This window comes from Prionailurus viverrinus, chromosome A1 (assembly GCF_022837055.1).
Source record: "Prionailurus viverrinus isolate Anna chromosome A1, UM_Priviv_1.0, whole genome shotgun sequence".
Lineage (NCBI taxonomy): Eukaryota > Metazoa > Chordata > Mammalia > Carnivora > Felidae > Prionailurus > Prionailurus viverrinus.
The window spans coordinates 25,491,368-25,510,086 of record NC_062561.1 but is presented as its reverse complement, the minus strand read 5'-3'; the positions used below and the strand labels follow the sequence as shown (position 1 = coordinate 25,510,086).

Here is an 18,719-nt window from a genome sequence, read left to right as displayed (position 1 = left end):
GTGGCGGGTGTAGGGGTGAGCGGGCCAGGCGCTTGAGCACGGGCCCCGCGGAGCAGCCGCCGCCACCTGGGGGCGTCCCTGAGCGCAGCGGCCACAAGGTACCAGAACCACTAACTCCCAGGGGGTAGAATTGGGGCTGAGAGGCCAAGGGAAGGGAAGCGGGGACCCAGGACCACGGAACCAGCAGCATCCCTGGACTTGATGGCCACAGCTCTTCTCTAGTAAGCTCACATCCCAGTAAGGGAGTATAAATAAATATATAAAAAGTGAAAAAAAATTGTTTTTTCTTCTCCTTCCTTTGCTTGGGGTTGCCAGTTGTATTGAACGAAATGCCAGTCACACGTAATGAAATTTGCAGATGAAAATTTAAAAATACAGGATATAGGGGCGCCTGGGTGGCTCAGTCGGTTGAGCCTCTGACTCTTGATTTCTGCTGGGGTCATGATCTGAGGGTGGAGGGAACGAGCCCCATGTGGGGCTCTGCACTGATCTGGGAGCCTGCTTAAGATTCATTCTCTCTCCCTGTCCCTGTCCCTGTCCCTCTCCGCCTCTCCTCCGCCACTCACTCTCTCTAAAATAATTTTTTTGAAATAAAGGATGGAGATTAGGCTGGTTGAGTATCTGCATGTTATGCCATGATGTAATCATTAAAGGTATGCAATTTGAAAAAGAAGAGATGTGTTTTTGCTTTTTTTGTTGTTTTGGTTTTATTCACACACACAAAAGTTCACAGGCGAGGCCGTTAGTTTTAAAACTGGGAGCTCCACACCCTGTCTCGACCCACAACAGTCCGTCAGAGATCACCAAGACCTCCCCTCCCCACCATCCCTGCTGATGGGAGCAAGGAGGGGACCTGCTTTGTGTCGGGGGAGGAGGGCCCCGTTTCAGACCTCGTGCCAGGGCTCCGTTATATTAGATTTTCCATTGGTATGTGCTAACAATTTCCATGCTGTGCACATACAACCGCTCTGGTCCCTGGCGGTGGAAATGCCAGCTGAGTGAGTGCTGTAGGCGGAATTAACGCGAGCAGAGGTTCAAGTCCACGTTCACGGACACTCGCCGGAGGTGGGTTTCTAGCAGTTCGTCAGTCCCCTGAAGTCCTACTGTGCCTCCAGTTTCTTTCTTTCCTTGCCAGATCCCCCGTCTGCCCCTCTGTTCCCAGGCTGCTGTGACGTCCACGCCCATGATCTTCACGTCAGAAGGCAGTCGTAAGTCTCTTTCCCTCCACCCTTTCCTGAAAGGCTTGTCAAACCACACTGCGACACGCGTCTTTTAATGTCCAGCAAGTGAACTTTTCAGTTTCTCTATGGCAACTCTGCAAAAGCATTTGCACACATCATGGATTAAAACCATCCCCCAGAACACGAATTAGGTAGCATAAAATGAGGCCGCCGCAGAGTGGAAGACACGCATTGCCTGATGTACTTGACTCGGGCTGGAGCGGCTGAAAGCTCCCGGCTGCAGGTGACTGCGTGTGTCCTCCGGCCCAGGCCTGCCCTCTTGCGCACCAGCGAGGTGACCTTCGGAAGCGCAGGGACTATCTGTGTGATTCGGCCGGGTGTGAACAGGCCGCTTGGTGGCGTATTGCTACAAACACGTACGTTTTGTTTTAGGAAATTGAGATCTGGACTCAGAGCTAGTGACCAGCAGAGCCGGAAACTAGAATTCCCTTAGTCTCATCCCCAACCTATGTTCATTCTTTAACAGTTCTTTTTCAACAAGCAATCTTGAAATAACGAAGCCCTTGTCCTCCACCCTTCTCGCCACCCTTCTACCTGCTCTGCCAGACCAACTCCTAGGGACGACAACTAATAAGGATTTGCTGCTTATCTTTTCAGACCTTTTTTTTTTTTTTTCTGTGTGTGCATGTAATTTTTTAGCTAAATATGGGATCCTGTTCAGATTGTTCAGCAGCTTGCTGGCTTTCTTAATCCCACAAAAGATGATGAACCTTCGTCCGTGTCGTTACTCACAGATCTGCTTCATTCTCCCTTGCCCCAATTCTGCTGTGGTATAACGAGTACACCGCGTGTACAACACGTGTTGAAAATGTACAATTTGAGGGGCGCCTGGGTGGCGCAGTCGGTTAAGCGTCCGACTTCAGCCAGGTCACGATCTCGCGGTCCGTGAGTTCGAGCCCCGCGTCGGGCTCTGGGCTGATGGCTCGGAGCCTGGAGCCTGTTTCCGATTCTGTGTCTCCCTCTCTCTCTCTGCCCCTCCCCCGTTCATGCTCTGTCTCTCTCTGTCCCAAAAATAAATAAAAAAACGTTGAAAAAAAATTTAAAAAAAGAAAATGTACAATTTGATCGGTTCTCACATACGTGTATAGTTGTGAGACCACCGCCACAACAGAGATGGAACATTTAATAGATGACAAGATAACATTTGAGAAAACCAGGACATTTCCATCACTTTCAAAAGTTCCCTCATGCCCCTAGGTAATCCGTAGGTTGCATAGAAGCAGAATTGATAAAATACTTCATTTTATATATATATATATAATATATAAATATTAATTATAAATATATAAACATTATATAAATATATAAATTATATAAATAATAAATAAATAAACATGACTATATATATGTATGTATATATATGTATATATATATAGTCATGTTTATTTATTTATTGACACAGAGAGACAGAGAGCAGGGGAGGGGCAGAGAGAGAGAGGGAGAGAGAGAAAGAATGCCAAGCAGGCTCTGTGCTGGTAGTGTGGGTTGGGCCCCATCTTGTGTTCCATTTGCTTATCTCTATAAATGAAAGAGAATAACTCCTCTGCTGCCTTACTCATAGGATTTCAATCAAGAGATCGAAAGTGAAATCTGAATAATACAAAATGTCGTCTGTTGTGATATGGGGACCTTGATCGTTTGGGTATGAAACTCCTCTGACCTCATCTTTGTCCTTTTCTCGAGATAGTCTATGCAATCCTGTCTTCTTATTGTCTCTCGTATACACACACACACACACACTCCCAGAATACATTTGTGTATCTTGTATGTATATATGTATGGGTATATACAATATGAGCTTTTGCTATATCAATTTCATTGATTTTATGGAAACAATTAGAAATTCTTAAATGCATTGGAAGAATTATAGTAGAAAATTAAATCTGCAATTTTATTTGTCCTGTTGGCTAGTGCTTCTGGGGATAAGCTAATCTGCTGTTTTTCTGGCAGAAAACAGGAAATAACTTGACTTGTAATACGAGAGTAAAAGTGCATTCATGGGGTGCCTGGGTGGCTCAGTTGGTTAAGCGTCTGACTCGTAACTTTGTCTCAGGTCGTGAGTTCATGGTTCATGAGATTGAGCCCTGGAACTCTCTCTTTTCTCTCTCTGCCCCTCCTTTCTCTCTCTCTCTCTCTCTCTCTCTCTCTCTCACACACACACACACACACACACACACACATTCTCTCAAAATAAATTGGCATTGGCATTTTTAAAAAGGTGGATTCCTTTTAGGAACTTGTAATTTTTTTGGAGGGGGGACTAGACAATATTTGTCCATACAGAAACGAGCATTACAGTCTGAAGCAGAAGGATTCAGTATATTGTATACCACATTTCTAGTAGAGTTTGAACAACCATTGCATCGTTTAAATGTATATATTTCTATGCTAGTGCTCTGCAAAATTAAAACACCCAGCGAAGACTGCTGTTACTCTATTTTCTCGCTCTTGTCTCCCACCCTTGCAGAGCCAGCTGGTGACTGCTGGATCTTCCAGGCACTGCTTTTTTAGCTCTCTCAGTTCTTGGTTTAAGAATAGACCAGGCATTATTATGCTGCATATCTATTTTCCTCTCCCCACATTTGATCTCACAGCAGCTGATTAAACATTCAGCCTTGGCTCAAATCTTTTCCATGGGCACCATGACCTGCACTGCATCCCTTTAAGTTAGTTTGAAGCTTCAGAATTCCCTGGGTGAAATTAGAAACTGGAGCGCACCATTGGAAGGCAATGAGAGACCGAAGAAGGTGGCAGGCCATTCTTGATTGGCAGGTGGCAGGTTTAATAAGCAAGGGAAGGCTTATTAAAGAGGTCAGCTGGGAGACAAGTAGATCTTTGCACCCGCCTGGCAGAATCTTAAAAGTTTATATAGAAGCCTACATTGGGTTCAGTCATGTATTCAGTCCAGATGGTCTCAACACATATTGCTCTCTCAAGGCCGTGTCCTTGAAAACAGCCTCCACTGTGTGAACGGTGGACAGAAGTTACATTCCAAGAAGAGACAAGGAGCCTCTGATTGCCAGAGTCCAGTTCTCAGGTCAATTGTGGTCATGTCTTCTCAATGACCTCCTCTGACACTTTAGTATTATGAATCACCAGTTACTAAATGTATTTTAAAGAATTACACATAATTGTTAGAAAGGAGAGTGATCGTGGATTTAGGAAAATCTGCAATAGAAACACATTTGGGAGAGGGGCACTTTGGTAGCTCAGTTGGTTGACTGTCTGACTCTTAGTTTCTGCTCAGGTCATGATCCCAGGGTTGTGGGATCAAGCCCCATGTTGGGCTCCACAATGAGCGTGAATTTTCTCTCAAGAGAAAATCTCTCTCTGTGGCCCAGCCCCACTCACTTTCTCTCTCTAAAATAAAAAAATAAAAAAAAAACTTGGGAGAAAAAATGTTTGTATTTGGATGAATATAAAAGGATGATGTTTGGTGAAAAATTGACGTCACAAAACTCAACAGAACCGTATTTCTGGAATTTTTGGAACTAGAGATCAGTCTGGATAGAAGAAGACAAAGTGTGTTTTAGATACTTCAACAAGAAGATCAACCTGTCTCAACATATCTACAAGATGACTTTCTTTAGGAAATAGTGGTGGAATGGTTTGATGGGGAAACAGTGATTAAAAAAAAAAGAGAGAAAAAAACATAATTAGTAATTCCAACCAGCTTCGTTTATGTAGATATGTGTTTTCTACAACATGAGAGTTTTAACTCTTGACTTTGAGAGAATTTTAGATGTCAGAAATGTTGCAAAAGTAGTACAGAGTTCAGGTGTGCCTTTCATTCAGCTTCCCCCAATGTTATCATCTTACATAACCACATACAATAATCAAAACTGGGAAATTAACATTGGTGCAGTACTATTAACTAAATTATAGACATTATTAAAATATCTATATTTTGTTCTACAGTTTTCCCTTTTTCTGTCCCAGGATCGAATCCAAATTCCTACAATGTATCCAGCTGCCATGGCTCCCTCATCTCCTTCAATGTGTAACATTCCCATGGTTTTTTCCTTGTCTTTTATGACATTAAGACCTTTGACGAATACTGTTAAACTGCTTTGCAGGTTATCCCTCATTTTTAGTTTATCTGATGTTTTTTCATGATTAGAATGTAGTTTTGCATTTTTGGAAAGGATTCATGGTGATGATGTTGACTTCCGTGGCTTGCTTAAGGTAATACTTGTCAGGTTTTTCCACTGTAAAGTTAATATCCCTCCCCCCATTGCTATTAATAAATATCTTGCGGAGATCATTTGATACAACACAATTTCTGTTTCTCCTCAAAGTTTCACGCATTAATTTTAGAATCCATTGTTAGATCTTGCCTGCCAATTATTACTATTTTCCCTCATTCTACATTTATTGATTGGAATTCCTCTGTAGAGTTATCCCTTCTCCCCCGCTTATTTATTCAATCATTTATCAATATGGACTCACAGAGACTTATTTTATTCTATAAGTTATAGAATATATCTTTTATTTTACATATATGCAATACCATAATTGTTCTGTCGCTCAAAAACTACATGATTTAAGTGACAGAATAGTATTTCAATTACATGTCTGTGCCATGAATTAATCCAGTTCTTCAATGTTGGGCATTTAGGTTGTTTCCAGTTATCTAGTATTATTAATGGTGTTTGATATTCAGAAATCTTTTGAATTCTTATGTGTTTTCTGAAGTTGGCTTTCTTGCTGGATGTTGGAAAATTTTATACTGTGATCGTGATCTAGGCGGTGGAAACTGTCACATGTCTCCACGGAAATCAGAGACCGCATACCCCACCCAGACTACTCGGCAGGGAGCAGAAGCAGTGAGTAGATCCGGGAGCCCGGGAGGACCTCTGCCGGCAGGGTCACGTAGCTCAACTGTCAATAACCTGAACACACATTACAATAAAGTTATTGAAGTTGAGGAAGAGACTTCCGGTAGGGGCACATCTATTTCCGTCAGGGCCCACATTCTTCTCCCTCTACGCCTTCCCAACCGGAAATATTTGTACCCCGTTTAGAGCCACGTCTGTCCTGGCCTCGGTCCCGCCCACACACACTGTAGAAGCACTTCCGGAGTCAGGGTATTCCGCTCCGCCCCGCCGCCGGTGCCTTGCTGGAAGCCCCGGCTCCCCCGGAAGTGGCCAGGGCCTGTCTGTGGGGGTCCCCTCCACCCCGCTGCTGTTGAGGGCCGCAGGGGCGGCGGCGATGGCGGAGGCGGCGCTCTTGCTGCCGCCTGAGGCGGCGGCAGAGCGGGACGCTCGGGAGAAGCTGGCTCTCTGGGATCGGAGACCCGACACGACGGCGCCGCTGACCGACAGGCAGACGGACTCGGTGTTGGAGCTGAAGGCGGCGGTGGAGAACCTGCCTGTGCCGGCCGAGGTGAGGTGACGGGCTGGGACTGGGCTGGGGGGGCGAGAAAGCGAGCTGGGATGCTTCTTCGGCGTGTCGTGGGCCCCGGCCTTGCAGACTCTTGCCCGCGGTCTCTTCTCCCTCCTCCCCGGCCACGGTGGCGGCTCCGGTGGGAGAGGCGCCTCACCCTCCCGGGCTGTCAGGCCTGGCTCTGCCGGCGACTGCCAACTCTACTCTCGCACGGGGACGACTGCGGGGGCGTCCAGTGGCTGGTGTTGGCGGGCACCCAGCCCTCCGCCTGCGGTGTGGGACGGTTGGCTGGGAGCCTTGCCGTGGGCGTCTTGTCCCAGGTATCCGTGCTATCAGCTGAGGCATAATCCTGCTGCCCACTATCTCCCAGGAGAGGGCACCGACCCCCGAAGTGCTTTGCTTCAGGACATCCTCCTTATTAGTATTCATTTACCGCCTTAATGAATAACCCAGCTTCCTTTTTCCATGGGGCATTTGGAGAGACAAAAACTTGATCCCGAGTGAGGGTTTCATTCAGCGCACACAGAGCAATGAGCTCTCCATCAAGTGCAGATTATGGGAGATCGATTTATCTGACCGATAGCCGAGCAATAGAAAAGAATTTTCTTTGAAAGCTGGGTCAGTGCATTATTAGGTAATGCTGGCTTTCGGTGGTGTCAGTGTTTTTAATCCTAGTTATTATTGGGTTGTTATGCATATTATCGCTTGTGTAATTCAGTTCAAGTAGTTACAGTATCAAAAAGAACATCTTATGAATTGTCAGATGGACAGACTTTTTTCTGGTTTGAGGTCCAGGTTTAGGATTATTGTTTTATTAATAATGATTTTTTTTTAATGTTGGAAACATTCATTTTACAGGATTTGGGATTGTGTCCAAAGGTGGATTGTTTTTAGAGACTTAAACTATTTTTTTCTACCCTCAAGTTTTAGAGAGTAAGAACTTTGAAAGTTCGCTTTCACTGTTAACGTCCTCTGCCAGAAAATACAGGTGTTCTTTCTTGGGTTTCTCTGTTCACCTGTAGGATGCAATGCTGAAATAAATGAGGAAACAGGTGGAAATTTCTTTGACTTGGCTATCAAAGTCTTTTATGCTTTGGATAACAGAAGTTGTTTGCTCTATAAATGTTCCAGTCCGGTTATAGTTGATTTGGCCTGTTACAGAAGCAGGATGCTTGGGCATCACAGCACCTGTGGGGAACATAGTCCACAAGAAAAGTAACCCAATTTGCTTTTATTGTCTTAGCTCATAAACTATTACTATTCTCGTTGAACACAAAGGAAAGGTTTTGGAGTGAAGTAAATGGAATCTTTCGTTTTCATCCTATTTTTTTTTTTTTCATATTTATGCGGTATAGTATCCACATTAATCTCATGCAGTTGTTTAACATATATTTTGTGCCTGTTCTGGGCTAGGAATTGAGGATAGAAAGATAAGCAAATCAAGCTCCCTAGCTTCCTGGAGCTAACATAATTGTGATCATGAGCTTGTAGAAAAGAACAGGGTAAGTTCAGACAATGATCCATGGTATAAGGAAAATAAAACAAGATAGTATGACAGAAAGGGACTGAGGTATGCTCTAGACAAGGAAGGAAGCCTCTCTAAGAAAGTGACAGTCTAAGGCGAGAACTCACGGTGGAAAACAAAATGCCAGCCTTGCAAAGATTGGAGAAGTAACCTTGCAGGTGGAGGAAAAAGCAATGCAAAGTCACAGGTGGGAGATGAGCTTGACAGGTTCAAGGGTTGAGTGAAGGTGTTCTGGTATATGCAGTGTACGTATGGGATTTCTGTGAGAATGAAATGGCCTTTATTTTCCTGTCTGGGGCATATGTCTGATGGGAAGACTGGAATTGAATTTTTTTATCTGTTACCACCCTTTTTTTTTTTTTTAATGTTTATTTCTAGAGACAGCGTAAGCACAAGTGGGGGAGGGGTACAGAGAGAGAGAGTGAGAGAGAGAGAGAGAGAGGAGGGGTTGGGGTGGGGGAGGGAGAGAGAGAATCCCAAGCAGGCTCCATGCACTGTCAGCATGGAACCCAACACACGAACCGAACTGTGAGATCATGACCTGAGCCGAGATTAAGAGTCGGATACCCACCGACTGAGCTACCCAGGTCCCCCTGTCTGTTACCACTCTTAACACTGGTGCTGAAAAAAGAATGGCTCAGTTTTTATTTTCTCCAAACAGTGTATCTGTAAAGGATTTTCTGCAGTGTTTCACAGTTCTCACAAGATAAATTACTTCCTGAACAGCTGGCACTGAGCAAGTTGGTTGAATAGCAAAAGGCCAGCTGATGCTTCAGTAAATACCGTAAAGCTGTTAACTTTTTTAGAAAATATCTTTCTCTTTTATGAAGAGGAACTGGTCATATTTTGGAAAGAAGTTATATCTTTCTCTTTTTTTGGTGTTAGATAAAAGAATTTGAAGTAGAATATTAGGTAGACTGGTTTCTTGCAGCCAAGATTCATCTGTTTTAGTAGTGAGGGCCTTTTGCTTTCTGCTGAATTTAGTAGTTCTTCATAAATGCTGCAATAATTAACCCTGAAATTTACCTGAAATGAATTGTAACTTGTTTTCCTAAAGACTGTGTGTTCTTAGTATATTTAACTTCTCTGAGCCTGTTTTTTTTCTTAAAAAAATGGGGATTATAGTATACTTACTGTCTGATGGGGGGTTGTGATTGTGAGAATTTAGTGAAATCATGTATGTTAAGTGCACATGGCAAGCGAGCTGTAAGTACTGTATTATTCATATGCTTTTCTCCCCACATGATTGATAACTTGAAAGAGTAGATTAGAATCTTGTGATCCTATGCTGGTATAGGTGTCACTCAGACCAAAGGTAAGAAAAGAAAACGTTAAGTGCCTTGAAGGTTCTGAGATTCCATCTATACGTCTTCAATGATTTGCTTCAAACAGAGAAAGTAACATCAGGTTTCATTTAGGGAATGAATTGTTTAGATTAGGAAAGTGATTTTCTCCAACCCGGAAATGTACAAGAAATAAAGTTCGGGAGAGAAAGGTGTATTTGGTTTTTTCCTGGACCTGCTTAGCTGGTCAGGCAAGGTTGATTGTTTATTATAATTATTATTTAATATGTTAACGTACCATTTACATAAACTATACAATAGCTCTCTAGGACTGACAGTTAGATACCTAGATTTGTGCTCTTCTCTCTGATGGTAAATGCTCCATCTGGAAGCTAGCACCGTATAGTGTGTCAGAGGACTCAGGAGTGAATGAGTTAATGAGACTCAGTTTTTTTACTTATTTATTTTTTTAAATAATCTCTGTGCCCAACATGGAGCTTGAGCTCGAACTCACGACTCTGAGATCCAGGGTCTATGCTCTACTGACCGAGCCAGCCAGGAGAGGCAGGAGTGAATGAGAGGTCAGAACAGGAAAGTTTGTGACCCCAGCACACCCCTTCTTGCTTTTCCGTTCTATTCCAGGTGCTTTAAGAAAAGAAGACAGCTGAAGAAATGTACCTAATGGGGCCAGTTTTTCATTCTCTTTTAAAAAGTAACTTGCTTTGTTTCTTTAAAAATTGTTTCTTAGAATTAGTTGCAGTTGGGGGCGCCTGGGTGACTCTGTCAGTTAGCTTCCGACTTTGGCTCAGGTCATGACCTCACGGTTTGTGAGTTCGAGCCCTGCGTCAGGCTCTATGCTGACAGCTCAGAGCCTGGAGCCTGCTTCAGATTCTGTCTCCCTCTCTCTGCCGCTTCCCTGCTCACACTCTGTCTCTCAAAAATAAATAAACATTAAAAAAAAAAAAAAGTAGTTTCAGTTAATGTGGCTTCTTGGTTTGAGAGAAAATGGTTTTGTATTAGGGAGTACAAGGGAACAGGACGGGAAGCTTCCTTCTGCTTCTGGTATTTAAAAGTCCTCATGCTTGAAAAGTAGTATTTGTACATGAAGTAATCAAATTGAATGTTTTTTCATATATTCACATGATCATGTTTACTCACAACATCTAGACTACAGACTTTGTCTGGAATATCTACACTACCTTCTCAAGTATCTAGAGTTTTCATATGATTTTGTTTTGTAAAGTAAATTAGAAGATAAATATTTTTTTAAACGTTCATTTATTTTGAGAGAGAGTACACGAGCAGGGGAGGAGCAGAGAGAGAGAGAGAGAGAAAGAGAGAGAATCCCCAGCAGGTTCTGTGCTGTCAATGCGGAGCCTGAACAACTGGAGGCTTCAACTCACAAACCATGAGATCTTGACCTGAGCCAAAATCAAGAGTCGTCGCTTAACTGACTGAGCCTGATATATTTTTGCTTTTGACATTTATCTTTCTGAGTGATTAAAAAGAAAAAAAATTACCATTTGCTTTTATTTTAACTATTTCTAGAGCCTTTAGTTTTTTGTTGGCTTGTTTTTAAGATCCATTTTTCCATCTGGTATTATGTTCCATCTGCTTTTGAAGAACTGCCTTTAACATTTCTTGTAGTACAAGACTGTTGGAAATGCATTTTCTCAGCTTTGTTTAAACAGCCCTTTTCATTTAAAAAAGATACTCTACTAGATTAAGAATTCTGGATTGACGGTTTTTTTTCTTTTATTTCTTAAAAGATTTGTTTAATTTCTGGTGAGAAGTCTGTTGTAATTCTTTTAATTCTTATCTTCATTCTTCTGCATATAATATGTCTTTTCTCCTATGTCTTCTAGCATATTTTTTTAAACTTTATTTTTAGAAGTTTGAGTATCATGTGTGTACATGTGTATTTGTGTGTGTGTGTGTGTGAGAGAGAGAGAGAAAGAGAGAGAGAGAGAGAGAGAGAGAGAGAGAGAGAGATTTTGCTTGGGATTCTCTGAGCTTCTCAGAACTGTAGTTTGCTATCTTTTATTGGAAATGTTTCAACTATTATCTTTTTAAAAATTTTTTTTCTACCCTGTTCTCTCTCCTTTTGGGATTCTATTTATACATGTACTAGATAATATAATGCCATCTCTGTGTTCTTGGATATTGTGTTTGGTTTTTATTTATTCATTCTGTTTCCTCTTTATGTTTCCTATTGGGTGATTTTAGTGCACTGTCTTCAAGTTCACTGAGTCTTTAGCTGTCTTGAATGTACTGATGAGCACATTGCAGCAGCACTGTGTCCAGCTTTCCTTACCTTAGCCCAGTCTCCCGGTGCTTTCTGGTATGTTTTCAAATCTGAGCCTGACCCACCTCTCCTTCCCCCTTAGCTATTGTGTAAACATTGAGGATAGCATTACATGTTTGACTTTTGTCACAGTCTGAATAGAACTAAATTTTACTACTAATGAAATCCAGATTCATAAAGATAGCTTATGGGGGTGCCTGGGTATCTCAGTTGGTTAAGCACTCGACTCCTGAATTTGGTTCCAGTTATGATCTCACGGTCGTGAGATTGAGCTCTGCGTCAGGCTCTGCACTGAGCTTGGAGCCTGCTTAGGATTCTTTCTCTCCCTCTCTCTCTCTGCCCCTCCCTCACTTGCACGTATGCAAACGCATGAGTGCGCATGTTCTCTTTCTCAAAATAAATACATAAACATTAAAAAAAAAAGATAGCCTAAGGACTATTCTTTCCCCAAGAGCACTATCGATTCTGATTTATAGATTTACTTACTCTGTTATTGCTCATAAATAGGGATAATAATAAAAGGATAAATGACAGTAGCTTAGATTTATTGAGTGTTTACTATGTGACAAGCATGATGCTAAATACATGTAGTATTGTCTCTGGTGGGTTACCTCCCCCTCTCCGAGGAGGCAGCTTGTTGTGGTAACTGGGATGGCTCCACAGAGCAGGAGTAGTGTGACTTAGCACAGCTTCCTCTGCCTCCAGACTAAGAACTGGAATTGAAATGAAATAATTAGGCCCTTTTACCTTCCGAACCCCTGGTGGCAGCACACGGTTGCTGATGACGCTTTGGACTCAAGATAGATTTTCACTGGATTTGAGAAACTTAATTCTTCGTGTGCCATAGTCCTTTTATATTGAAAGATTATGTCACCATTCAGGAAGGGTTACATGAACAAGTGATACCCTTAGTAAGAGGTATTTACGTTTACTCATGACCTCCTGGCTCTTGAGTCAGAGTCATTTGTGGGGAGGAGGCAGGTTGAGGATGTTGCTGAACCTTTTTTTTTTTTTGGTCTGCAGCTTCCCAGCAGTTCAGGAAGCCTGTTTTCCCACACCCATGTTTTCTTTTTTCCCTAGTGGCTTCAGGATACAGATATTGTAGTTCCTATTTTGCAGAAAAGAAATTGAGGATTAGGAGCATTAGGTAATTTGCCCATCGTCACACAGCTTATAAGTGAGCAGGAGCAGTGTTCAAGCCAGGCTGCACCATAACACGCTTCCCCATGCCAGGAGGTATAGCCCCACTTGAACTCAGGACAGAAACGCCTATTTTGGGGGTGCCTGAGTGGAGGTCTGACTCTTGATTTTGGCCCAGGTCATGATCCCAGGGTTGTGGGATTGAACCCCACATTAGGCTCTGTGCTGAGTGTGGAGCCTGCTTGAGATTCTCTCTCTCTCTCTCTCTCTCTCTCTCTCTCTCTCTCTCTCTCTCCCCCCCCCTCTCTCCCCCCCCTCTCTCTCTCTCCCCCCCCACCCTCCTCCTACCTTCCTCTGCTCCTTCCCCACTCACTTATTTCTCTGTCTATAAAATTAAAAAAAAATTTTTTAAAGCCTGTTTTTAAAGGGTTGTATTTCTCTTTAATTTTTTTCTTTTTAATTTTTTTAAAAAGTTTTATTCATTTTTAAGAGACAAGAGTGTGAGGGAGGGGCAGAGAGAGACGAAGGCTCCAGGCTCTGAGCTGTCAGCACAGAGGCCGACAAGGGGCTTGAACCCACAAACTGTGAGATCATAACCTGAGCCGAAGTCGGACACTTAACTGACGGAGCCACCCAGGCACCCCAAAGGGTTGTATTTCTAAATTAGTGATGGTGCATTGTTCATCTAGCTTTTTTTTAAGCTTTGAAGATAAAAGCCTGTCTTCAGAAGAAATTCTTGTGTCTGGAAAAACAGGGGCAATTGCCTAAGGCCCTGGGTCAAAATTTTCTGTAGATGGGCCTTAAATGTTATGCCCTAAGGACTAAAAACTGGAATTGAAACATTTAGGCCTTTTTACCTCATCCTTCATCCACACTCCCTTTATTTGAGGTCCAAAATTAGTACGTCTGTGTGACTATAGGTAAATTAACACCTGGGCTATCTTTAGTAGTGGAGAACTGGAAAGTATTGTAGGTCAAAGTATTTGATGGTGTCCAAATGAGGCCTTCTGGGGGGGGGGGGGGGCTCTTCCGAAACCGACGGGAGTTCTGAGATGGTTTCTCCTCAGTTACAGTTTCAGAATTTACCACCAAGAAGGTGTGGGCGAAGTGTGCCAATGGTAGAAATGGCAGAAGGAGGTCATGTTTATTGATAGTTAATTCTTGGGTGTGATTTATTTTCTGTTGGCAAGCATTAATGAGGCCAGGCTCTTTTGTTAGATCCCGGGAAAGGCAAGCTACTTTCAACAGCATACAGGTTTTTGCCTTTGGTGCCAGTTCATGAGGTTCAAGTAAGAAAACGTGTGTTGACTAGCACAGATTCACTGCCAGTATTAGAAAGGCAACTCAAAAATCATACCTAACTCTCGGTGCAATAACCGTATTACGTTTACGTTTTGAGACTAGCATTTAATAGAAAGAGCCTAGCTGTAAGTGTTACTGTCATATGGCAGTTATTAGCCTCAAATGATCTTTCAAAACAAGTGAGATGGAATAATAACAGTCAAGAGTTTAGAGAATTTTCACGTTATTTAAATATCTCTGTGGCTCTTTTTTTTTTGAAGCTTCCACTTGAAGACTTGTGCAGTTTAACATCCCAGTCGCTGCCTGCTGCAGAGCCTTCAATAGTACCTGAATCTACAGAAGACATTCTCTTGAAGGGTTTCATTTCCTTAGAAATGGAAGAAGAAAGAATTGAAACTGCACAGCAGGTGAATGGCATTGTTGTTTCTAAGGATGCTTGATTATTTTAAAGATCTCAAGACAGGGCTAATGAAAAAGTGTCCTTGTTAAAAGTTCTAAACCTTTGAAGATATAGTTAACATCAGATCTTTCTAGAACATTCTCGATTTTGTGTTAGCTGTGGTAGTTTTGTAAGTGTTTTATTTTTACTTATTTATATTTACTTATTTATTTAAAATGTTCCATTTATTTTTGAGAGAGAGGGAGAGGGAAAACAAGCAAGGGAGGGGCAGGGAGAGAGGGGGACAGGGGTTCTGAAGTGGGTTCTGCACTGAGAGCAGTGAGCCCGGTGTGGGGCTTGAACTCCCAAATTGTGAGATCGTGACCTGAGCCGAAGTCGTACGCTCAACTGACTGAGCCACCCAGATACCTCTGTGAGTGTTTTAAATAAACCTGTTGCCCAATTGTATTTGCGATACAGATAAAGATACGATATTCCAACTTTGGATGTTGATAGCTCATCATTAAGGTTTTAATGTTTCATGCACTTTTGGCCTCCCCCAGTGTCTGCTTATGTCAGTGGGTCCCCCTAGCACGCATGTGTGTGTGCACATACACGCACATGCACACACATACACCCCCCTCTGCTTGTTGCTAGGTAATTTCTTTTTTAAGAACCTAAAGATTCTCTTTAGATGAACCCTTATTTTTTAAAATAAGTTATTTTTTAAAATTTGTGTGTGTAATCAGTCTTCCCCTGATGGCTATTTATTCCTAATCATAAACCTAAATATATAGCAGTTTCTTCTGCCACTTCTTTTGTCTCTTCTTTCTGCTGTATAAAAATCAGAGCTGAGGCATTTACCAAGGAAAACAAAAAGCAAGCCTGCTGAATTGCAGATCTAGGAAGTCGAGGCAGTGTGGCAAAGTGAAAAAGAGCTCCACCTCTTGAGTTAGGCCAGCCTGGATCTGAAAGTCACCCTCTCCATCACTTACCATCTTTGTGAGTTTAGGCAAATCACTTATCCTCTTTGGCCTTTAGTTTTCGAATCTGCAAAACAAGGATGATTATATACCTATCTCATGGGATTTTTCTGAAAATTAGATAATGCATACAGTGTTTGACAGGCACACAACACAGTCAGTGTTCAGTGAATGATAGCTAAGGCACTTGGCAAGCCTAATATCTGGAGAGAATGAAGCATACCCTTGACTTCAAATCCAACTTGAGAATTGTGGAACGTAACCTTGCACCATGTCTGTGAACTTATTTGGACTATTTGGAAAAAAAAAATCTGGGCTAAATTTCTACCTGCATATTTTTCTTTAGATTTTTTGAAAAACTTGTATATTGAGTTATAATTTACACAATATAAAATATATCCATTTTAAGTATATAGTTTGATGAGTTTTGACAAATTTAACTCCCACAATGATCAAGCTATAAAACATTTTTATCCTTCATGCTTGTATAAGGTCAATCTTTAGCTCTTTTTATTTATTTTATTTTATTTTTTAAAGTTTATTTGAGAGAGAGAGAAAGCACAATTGGGGGAGGGGTGGAGAGAGAGAGAATCCCAAGCAGGCTCTGTCCTGTCAGAGTGGAACCTGACGCAGGGCTCGAACTCACAAACCTTGAAATTGTGACCGGAGCCAAAGTCGGATGCTTAATAGACTGTGCCCTCCACCTCTTTTTAATAATAGATATTTTTCACGACATAGGTGGTAGGGCTAGAATCCAAACCCAGGTTTAGCTAATATAGAAGTCCCATGTTGTTAAGTCACTGTTATATTATTTCAAAGTTATATTTATATTATAAATATATATATATATTCTGTTATATTATTTCAAAGTTATATTTTTATAATCCTTATTAGATAACATTAATATTAACACTGACCCAAAGCCCTATGTTACCTATTCAAATTTAGCAATGTAGCAAATAGGCATTAGCCTCTTAGGAAAGAATATATATTTTTTATATACTGTACCTTTAACCCTTATCTTTGTTTGACTCTGGATGTGGCCAATGATTTTAATATCCTTTGCTTTTCTAGCATGTAGATATTGACTATGGAATTAAATGATCATCTCCTGGCTTAAAAATAATTATTAATGTCTGAACCACAAACAGTAAGACTTAGGTAGTGTCTACCCTTTTGACTTGCTGTTTAGCCTGTAGCCACTTTCCATCTTGTCTGTTTTAGTTTTGTTGACAATGTAATACTCTTTATTTTTCTAGTTTTTCTCATGGTTTGCAAAGCTACAAACTCAGATGGATCAGGATGAAGAAACTAAATATAGGTATGTGGCTCTTGAGTTTGTTGGCTAACCTAACTTAAAATTTTTTTTTTTTAACGTTTATTCATTTTTGAGAGATGGAGAGAGACAGAGCATGAGTGTCGGAGGGTCAGAGAGAGAGGGAGACCCAGAATCTGAAGCAGGCTCCAGGCTCTCAGCTGTCAGCACAGAGCCCGATGTGGGACTGAAACTCACTGACCGCGAGATCATGACCTGAGCCGAAGTCAGGCACTTAACTGAGCCACCCAGGCGTCCCCTAACTTTTAGATCACATTCATCTGCAGCATTTCATAATCTGTATCTTTAAACGAAATTAAGATACAAAAAAAACTCCAACAGCAACATTTTCTTTAAGAAGAGCTAGAGATAAGTTGTGTGATTTAAACAAATAGTTGTATCATAATTAATAGGTTAGGAGGTGCACACATGGGTTTTTAGAGAACTCTAAGAAGGTTTGAGTTCAAGTGGGAATTTTACAGGAACTCTGAGATGTTTGTTGCTTTTCTTTAGAAGTAGTGACCCAAGAGATTTTGGGGATGCCCACCTAGAATGGGTGTAACTATGTTGTCCTGTTTGTGTATGTTGATAGCATAGGGGAAATGATGGTGCATAGTGTCGAGCTGATTTGGGGACTGTGGATTGAATAATTGCATTTATTTAACATTTATCAAGTGACTGTTACTGCTAGGTAATGTGTTAGGCTCTTTGATGTGTGATTTCAGTTAATCTTTATAGCAGTTATGTGAGGAAAGGTATTATATTATTCCTATTTTACAAATGTGCAAACTGAAGCCTGAAAATACTAAGCGACTTTCCTCATATGACTCAGTGACTCAGGTCTTCTGATTCCAAGTCCAAAATTCTTTCCATGACATCACACCGTCTCTCAAAGACATTAAGTGACCTGAGAGATTGACCTACTTAATACCCCGGGTTGGCCCTAGTGTCCCAGTCTTTGAAAGTTGAGTCGGTGATTTATTGCCTTAAATGTGAAAAGCCAGCTTGTGGCTTTAAGGCTGATTCCTTTTGTTGCTCATTGTTTCAGTGGTTTTTTTTCCTCTTAAGTTTTGGAAAAGGTGTTAACATAGTTTTTGGCACCTTTCTGAATATAATAAACTTCAGTGGGTAGGTCGACTCTTCTCCTGAGATGCAAGCATTTGGGGAAAAATGAGACTTTGTTGTTTATTGACTCTGCTTATTGGGGGAAAATATTATTGCCAATCCCCTTTTGGTTCTGTTTTCTAGACAGATGAGGGATTACTTGTCTGGGTTTCAGGAGCAGTGTGATGCTATATTGAATGATGTAAACAGTGCTCTTCAGCATCTGGAATCATTGCAGAAACAGTATCTTTTTGTGTCCAATAAGACAGGAACCCTACATGAAGCCTGTGAACAGCTCCTAAAAGAACAGGTAATTTGGAGTAGGGGAGAGGGCTAGTGATTATACTTAACATTTTATTTTTAAATAGATGGATAGAATTTAATTTTGATCTCTTTAATTTCTCCAACTATGTATTGAACTCTGCTCTGTATGAGGCCTTGTGCTAAGCATGCACGTTATGACATTGCCAGCTTGTTTGTATTCTAAATTAGCTCACATGAATGTGGCAAGGCAAGCCTATGTTTCGAGCTGTTAAATCTCAGTACAGTTTCAGAATGAAGACGATACATTAGTTTGCCCTGTCCACTCTTGATTGACACTTTTCAAGTAAGCAAAGTGATTATAGTAATGGTGGGGTTTATGAAAAGATGAACTGATCTAGGTTGTACTTAAACTCATGATCTAAAGATAGAACATGTAAGTCACTTTATCTGAGTCTTCTCTGTATATTTTATGTGTTTTTAAAAGGGAATTATT

The 18,719-nt window shown here is 41.4% G+C and overlaps 1 protein-coding gene across 2 annotated transcripts in view; it reads left to right on the top strand.

Annotated features, from left to right (window-relative positions):
* Positions 1 to 6,328: 6,328 nt before the first annotated feature.
* COG3 (component of oligomeric golgi complex 3) overlaps positions 6,329 to 18,719 on the top strand; it is a 73,621-nt gene continuing 61,230 nt past the window's right edge. For both annotated transcript variants that reach the window (XM_047848748.1, XM_047848738.1), the window contains exons 1-4: positions 6,329 to 6,626; positions 14,442 to 14,588; positions 16,803 to 16,864; positions 18,107 to 18,272. In XM_047848748.1, the coding sequence (XP_047704704.1) occupies positions 6,453 to 6,626; positions 14,442 to 14,588; positions 16,803 to 16,864; positions 18,107 to 18,272 (549 nt within the window). In that variant the 5' untranslated portion in view covers positions 6,329 to 6,452. The remainder of the gene's footprint in view (positions 6,627 to 14,441; positions 14,589 to 16,802; positions 16,865 to 18,106; positions 18,273 to 18,719) is intronic.